Raw genomic sequence first — 7506 nt, 5'->3', positions numbered from 1 at the left:
AGCCTGTTCCAATGTTTCACCACTCTTTCAGTAAAGAAATTTTTCCTCACGTCCAATCTAAACCTCCCCTGGCGCAACTTGAGGCCGTTTCCTCTTGTCCTATCACTAGATACTTGGGAGAAGAGACATTTCTTTCCATGTTCTAATGCAAAGAATACTGCACCGCTCACACCCTGCACCAGGTTATATGATAGACATCTACCTGCTCTCCTCTCCTTCCAGCAGCTTCCTGCACATGGCAATCTCAATGTCCAGGGCTATCTTCACACTCAGCAAGTCCTGATATTCCTTCAGTGCATGGCCAAGCTCCTCTTTGGCTCCACTGAGGGCTCTGCAGAGTTCATCCAGTTTGCTTTTGGCTTTGTTGAGGGCGAGATCTCCTTTCTGTTCCACCTCAACAATGCTTGGTGGAAGGAAGAGTGCTCTGAGTCCCACCAGCTCGGACCTAACTGTCCTCTGAGCCGCAGGGCATCTAGCCACCAGTGGTCTTGCACTAAACCAGTGGTGACTGGAGAGGCCGGCAATCCCAGACTGTATCTCACAACCCCACGTTACTCGGACTGAGTGATGGAGACTCGGTGGTAAACGCTAGGAGTAAGGCATTTGCCATCTCACTTTGAACTCCAATCTTTGCAAGCCAAAATGATCTGAAAACTCAGGCAGGTTCTTGTGAGCACCTAAGCAGAGCGCACAGGAGACTCCTAGGGGCAGATTTTGTATTCGCATAGACAGCACATGTCCTTCTCTGTAGAAAACCAGAACTTACAAACCAACAAAAAAATATATTTATTCTGTATTTTTTATCCTCTGTGTCCAAAATGGCAACAGCTCGACCAAAAAGTATTGAAGAGTTATCATTGGCTTGATCACACAGAGGCTGTTTCACAAGTAAATTCACTCGTTTTAAGCAAAACGGGCCCCGTTGCTGCAAATACGGATCTACTTTTACACTAGAGCTAGCAGCTAGCACAGTGCCCCGTGGAGCAGATGAAGGGGAGCCCAGTCACTGGGCTGTTACAATCTTTTGTTCAAGCATGATGTACTCGAGTAATTAGCATTACTCCCTTTTTCATGAGCACAGCAGATAGGAAAGATAAACTGCGGCACCTCTGTGTAATAGCCTGGCCCCTCTCCAGGAAGAACTCAGGGAACTTATAAAAAGCTGTGGTTTTCTGCAGGATGAAGCCTGCTTCTTTGGCTTCCTGGGTTTCAACGCACTGGAGATCTTCACTCTCTCTGCCGTCCTCCCAAGGAAGTCCCCAGGAATGCTCTAGGGCTTTGCACTGTCTTGGTCCGTACCTGTCCTTGGACTCTTCACTGGGATGAGGAAGCAGGAGATGACTTCTTGGTCTCTGCCATCCCAACCTATAGATTTTAGAACCAGAAATGTCATTGTTTATTCAAACAAGTGAATGAGGCATATTATAGCCTGGTATAAACATCAGATTAAGAAGTCAGGTGTGTCAACTGAAAGAATATTTGGGGGAAAATAAGAAAAGCGGCATGAAAGTAACACTAGTTCAAATAAGAACTATCATTTCTTCCTTGTTTGTTTTGTTCATTTAGATGGCAAGGACTCTGCAATTCAGATCTTCTCCATTTCTGTACTTTCATCTGACAAGCCCCGAGCCTGCACCAGGGTAATGCACACGCTACAGTACAGTCAGGGTTGATTCACCTACTGGTCCGGCTCTCGCTCCTCCCAATGCTGGAGAAGAATCCAGCCAAGCATTAATCAAATTAATTTGGTTGCAATGGGATGTTATTTCGATGGGGCTAATGACTAACCTGGCTGGGCAATCTGGAGTTATAATAGCAGGTTTGAGGCTGTGTCTCATACTTTCACGCTGCTTTTTTTCATGAGTAATTTGTGTCCACATAGCGTCTTCAGGCCTTCCCACCGCTCACGTATGAGGTGCCAGTGCCCATGTAAGAGCCCTGCTCATCAGATAGATGGTGCTGCTTGCCCTTGTGCCAGCCAAGGGTGGAGGACAACCACTCTTCATCGGTGCATTAACTGTTGCTGATGTCCTTCCCCATCAAGGCCTCCAGGGCACCTGGGTGGGAGCTCCAGGCACCATCAGGAGTGAGCCACTGCATGGTGGTGATGGGTTGGCTGCGTGTCCTCTTGGGATGACAGCTGTGCCGAGGACCGGCGCTAACTGCCACATCCCAATGGCCATGTTCAAACTGCCACAGCCCAACGGCAGCGGTCAAACCACCCCAGTCCAACTGCCACATCCCAACTCTCATGTTCAAACCACCACATCCCAATGGCCCTGTTCAAACCACCCCATCCTAACGGCTGTGTTCAATCTGCCAAGTCCAACTGCTACATCCCAATGGCCATGTTCAAACTGCCCAGTCCAAATGCCACAACTGCCTTGTTCAGACCACCATGTTCAAGCCATCACATCCAGATCACCGCAGACCAACTGCTGCTATTCATTGCCACGTCCCAACCACAGTGTTCCCGCTGGTGGCCCTGCCTGCCTCGCTCCTGAGGTGCCCATCAACCAACGGCTGGACACTTCATCCTGCTATGGTTGGGATGAGCGCAGTCCCCCCACCTCTTTGCCACTAGGTTGACATCGCATGTTCCCTTCTTGTGCCACACTCCTCACAGCCATGGCTCTCCCACCCCACAGAGAGATGGGGATTCTACTGTGGAGGAGCAAGATGGCACCTCCTAAGAGGAGAGAGAAGGGCCATCTTCCTCTTCCTCACCTCAGCTGGGCAGTTCATGGCACTCAGTGATTTGCACCATAGGACAGAGCACCATAGGCACTGCCATTCCTTACGGCGAACAACAAAGCATGTTTTCCCTCCCCTGGGGACCATTAAGTGATAAGACGACACAAAGATATCTTTTCATCTGTCTGCAGTTTATTGGTAATGAAAGAACTTGGAGGAAAGGGGTGCTGGTAGAAAGCAACCATGCAGCAGGGTTCACGCAACAGAAGGTTTGCAATAAGGCCATACATACGTCAGGTGTGAAGGAGAAGAGGGAAAGGAATCTATAAAATATTAAAGCTGCCAAATTACTCCACCGAGAGAAGGTGGACATCTCCAGAGACCTGTTTCTCACTCCTAAATCTGACTATGAGACATTATCACGTTTCTTCTGCTTGCGTGAATTCCTGATATAGCTGAAACAAGCATGTGGGTAACATGCAAGACACGCGGAAGTTGCAAGGGAAACACGGCCATTGAAAAAGAGACCTTAAAAAGTGAAAGGAAAGAGCAGTTTTATACACGCTCCTCCTCAGCCAGGGCAGCAGCCGGGGGTAGCAGTGAGAAGCGCAGCGAAAGATGCTCGGATGAGCTCTGCAGTCCCTGGTACCCACAAGGGAGGTCTTTCATCCCTGGAGGCTGGTGGAGCTCAGAGAGGAGGCAGGCTCTGCCAACAGGATGGTGTTTCACTGCAAATCTCCCCTTGGGCAGGATGATTTAAGGAGGTTGTGAGCTATAAGGGAAACAGTTCATTTCTTTGCTGGATACTGGTTCAGGATGGAAGGGGCTGTGCTGCTGGCTGGAGGAAGGAAAAGATGCTTCTTTCCTTGGAGGGACTGAGGTCAGGGCTCAGTATTTTACACCTGAAGATTTCACCGTTGTGGTTGTGACACATCTCCGCACAGAGGAGGATCCACCCCCTGCAATGAAGTTGCCACCTCCAGAGCCGCACATTCTTCCACTTCCAGAAGAGAAGCCACCGCTGAGTATTCCTCCTCCCACGCCACAGCTGCCTCCAATGATGCTTCCTCCTCCGACCGTACATACTCCTCCTCCCATGCCACTGCCGGCTCCAAAGCCACCAGCTCTGCCTCCAGCAATGGTGGTTCTGCCTACCACAGCTGCAAGAGAAGGACAGACTCACTGTACATCAAGTGACGGCCTGGGAATCCTCACGAAACCCAGGGTAAAAGCCATTCTGCAGAGAAGACGATGTACAGATACTTACAGACATTTACGTTGGACAGGTTATCTCCACAGAGCCTGTGTAGGGAAAGGAACACAAGTTGTGAATCTCATATAATAGAAAGCAATTAAGCTCCATCCAATTTCCCAAGTACTTATTTCCTGTTTCGTTTAACATCAGTTGGAACCACTGAGAAATATTCCCTGTGGGGACCTCATTTCTATTTTGGGCTTAAAAACTTGGGAAAAAAATGAAAGTAAATCAGATTTCAACATTAAATGGGTTGTGAGAGGTGATTAAACCTCAGTCTATCCCAAGGAGAGACAGTATCTTGGTCAGGCCAACCTGACAGCAGGTCTCACCTGTTCTCCTCTCCCTCCAGCAGCTTCCTGTACATGGCAATCTCAACATCCAGCGCAATCTTGATGTTCAGCAGCTCCTGGTACTCCTTCAACAAGCGAGCCAGCTCCTCCTTGTCTTTGCTCAGGGCACATTCCAGCTCTTCCAGTTTCCTCCTGGCATCCTTGAGGGCCATCTCACCCCGTTCCTCGGCCTCGGCAATAGCTGACTGCAGCTGCTGGTTCTGTGAAAGAAAAAGAAAAAGAAAAGCGGTTTCTCAGTTCCCTTCTGCACACCTTCCACTGGGGCAGCCCTCAGGGCACAAACTGGATGGAAAATAGGCAAGAACCACCAGTCTCCTCCAAAGGACCTGAATTTCAGTGACTACATTTTCCTCACGCTATCCTTAGCACAGCACCCAGCTCAGTCGTGACCCAGCCTGATGCCATCACGCAACGAGATGCTGAGGAACCCCTACCTGCTTCTTCACGTTCTCAATCTCAGCCCGCAGCCTCTGGACGTTCCTGGTCAACTCTTGGATCTCTATCTTGGTGTGGCGGAGGCTGTCCCCGTGCCTTCCAGCAGTGTTCTGCAGCTCTTCATACTGACGGCATGGAGACAAAGCAACCCATCAGTGACACAACCTACCCAGAACTCAGGCACCTCCCTTGCTCTGTGGTAGGGGCGGCAGCCAGCAGCAGAGACTGTCCCAGGTGCCTTGTCTGCTTCCCAACTCACCCGGCTCTGGTACCAAGCCTCAGCTTCAGCCCGGCTGTTCTGCGCAATCTGCTCGTACTGACGCCTGACCTCCTCAATGATGCTGTCCAGATCCAGGTGACGGTTGTTGTCCATGGACACCACCACGGACAGGTCGCGGCTGATTGTCTGCATCTGAGCCAGTTCCTACAACCAAGACGTGAGTTAGCCTGACCATCTGAGGAGGGGAGAAAAGAGCAGCAGCTCCAGGCAGCCTCTCCAGACCAAAGCCACAGGGGCACCCAGACCAAGCTCAGTGTCTTTGGCCACCGCGCGCCTCAGTGCAACTCCAGCCAGCCCAGGGGAAGGGAGAGGGCTCTTACCTCCTCGTAGATGCACCTCAGGAAGTTGATTTCGTCAGTCAGAGCTCCCACCTTGGCTTCCAACTCCACTTTAGTCATGTAGGCACAGTCCACGTCCTAAAGGAAAGATCACACGGATAGACAACAGCTTCATCCCATCCCAGAAGAGGGATGGGATTTCCTTCCTGTTGGAAGCTGCCCGTCTTGGTGCTGCCTCCTTCCAACGTCCTTGCAGCCTGTCCCCCCACACCCCCTCTCTCCTGGTGCCTCTGAGACTCACCTTCTTGAGCACCACAAACTCGTTCTCAGCAGCGGTGCGTCTGTTGATCTCTTCTTCGTACCTGTTGAAGGGGACAAGACAAGAAGAGTCTCTTGGACTGCTCATCAGTCAACCAGTGGAACCCTCCGTCCCTCCGTGGCAACCTCAGTCCCATTTCTACAGAGCACCAGAGCAAAGGGAAGACAAATCTCCGAGCTGGCTTAGCTCTCCTGTCTTGGTGCTCCTTTCTTCCTTAGACCGTCACTGCACTTACTTGGTTTTGTACTCCTCCACGTATTGCCGCATGTTCTGCAGCTCTGACTCCAGCTGTCCCCTCTGTCCCAGGAGAGACTCTAGCCTCCTCCTCAGGTTCTGGATGTAATTTTCAAAGATGACATCGAGGTTCTTCCTTGGCCCCGAAGGCCCTTGCTGTTGGAGGAGCTCCCACTTGGTGGAGAGGACCTTGTTCTGTTGCTCCAGGAAGCGGACCTGAAAGCCCACAAAGGGGTGTGTGAGATACTCACCTGGGGAGACATCACACTACTCTAACCTCCTGCTTATTTGGGACACCACGGGAATCATTTCCCAAATCCTCAACAGGACCGTTGCTAGTTGAAAGCCAGTTTTCCAAGAGGAAGATTCCTCCCTTCTTTCTCCTCTTTTTTCAATTATCCTTGAATTTCTCCTCTTTTCTCCTCCTACACTTCTGCTCTTTTTTTATTATCTATTGGAATTATTACATTCCGGATTTACAGATTATTGTCGTTTCCAATTGCAAATTTTGACCCGCATTAATCTGCAGAAGCATCAGATTGTTGTTTGCCTTCCAGTGAATGAAATCCCATATGTCTCAAAATCAGAGAACGTTCCTCTTATCAGATACAAAAAGGATTCAATACATATGTCATATATTTAAAAAACTATGAAGCACGTTTATGACCAATGTTCTCCCCGTGCAGACAGTCTAAAGAATCCTCATCTGTGAAATAAGGAGCAGCCCAGAATTAATGGAAAGCTCATTCCTACATTCTAAGTTCCTCGAGAAGAAACTATCCTTGAAAAAGGACAGACTTAAAGAACCGCTTAGGATAGCTGAGTATATCATGATCACTTTGGCCTGACTGCACAGAGAGCACTAGAGAGAAAAGCTAAGGAAGAATTTGGATCAACCACACCTAGAGAAAGTCCCTTGGTTTCTCTGCGGATGTAAAATTTTTACATTTCCTTAGGACTCAGTGAAAATACTACCAGCCTTCCAGACCTGCCAACACTGAGCTGAGAAGGACAATATTTCCCGCTCCACAGCACAGGAAAGTTCCTCAGAGTCCCCATTCCCAAGCAAATACAGTTCCAGCCTCTCACCTTGTCAATGAAAGAGGCGAACTGATTGTTAAGAGTCTTGATCTGTTCCTTCTCCTGGCACTTCACTTGTTGGATCTGAGGATCAATATCAACATGGACCGGCCGCAGGAAGGTTGGGTCAACCTGCACTGGTTGGATGCCTCCAGGGAACCCAGGACCACCTCTCACAGGACCACCAAAGCTGCCTATTCCTCCACCAATGACACCTCCTCCAATGCTGCCAAATCCTCCTCCATAGCCTCCACCAAAGCCACCAATTCTACAGCCATATCCACCGCCATAAGAGCCACCCATGGAAATTCTTCCGCTGCCACCCAGGTTATGGAGGCTCCTGCTGCTAAAACCTCCACAACGTCCGCTGCCTCCAATTCCCCTGGATGTGGAGAACGAGCTATAGCTGATCCTGCTTCTGCCCCCACTTCCTCCAAAGCTACCACCGATGGCAGAACAAGAGCTGTATCCCCGTTTGCTTCCGCCTCCAAAGCTTCTACAGATTGACTGCCGAGACATGGCTGTTTCTTCCAAGCAGAGTTGAGGAGAGCAGAAAGACCAACGGAGCTGTGCTGCTG

At 49.9% G+C, this 7506-nt stretch overlaps 1 protein-coding gene across 1 annotated transcript; it reads right to left on the bottom strand.

Moving 5' to 3' along the window:
* Positions 1 to 3582: 3582 nt before the first annotated feature.
* LOC103904426 (keratin, type II cytoskeletal 6C) lies at positions 3583 to 7506 on the bottom strand. The gene is made up of 9 exons (XM_009285914.1): positions 6938 to 7506; positions 5850 to 6064; positions 5597 to 5657; positions 5338 to 5433; positions 4997 to 5161; positions 4731 to 4862; positions 4282 to 4496; positions 3962 to 3996; positions 3583 to 3854 (listed from the first exon to the last, which is right to left on the bottom strand). The coding sequence occupies exons 1-9, from the start codon at positions 7445 to 7447 to the stop codon at positions 3583 to 3585; spliced, it is 1701 nt and encodes a 566-aa protein (XP_009284189.1). The 5' UTR covers positions 7448 to 7506.

This window comes from Aptenodytes forsteri, unplaced genomic scaffold, assembly GCF_000699145.1.
Source record: "Aptenodytes forsteri isolate BGI_AS27 unplaced genomic scaffold, ASM69914v1 Scaffold268, whole genome shotgun sequence".
Classification (NCBI taxonomy): Eukaryota; Metazoa; Chordata; class Aves; order Sphenisciformes; family Spheniscidae; genus Aptenodytes; species Aptenodytes forsteri.
Note: the sequence above shows the minus strand (reverse complement) of the source record. Positions and strands in the feature narration are given on the sequence as shown.

Coding starts and splice junctions, on each gene's coding strand:
- LOC103904426 (XM_009285914.1), bottom strand. CDS start 7,447: ATGTCTCGGCAGTCAATCTGTAGAAGCTTTGGAGGCGGAAGCAAACGG. Junction 3,997..4,281: donor CTGGAGGGAGAGGAGAACAG/GTGAGACCTGCT, acceptor TTCCCTACACAG/GCTCTGTGGAGATAACCTGT. Junction 3,855..3,961: donor CCTGTCCAACGTAAATGTCT/GTAAGTATCTGT, acceptor CTTCTCTTGCAG/CTGTGGTAGGCAGAACCACC.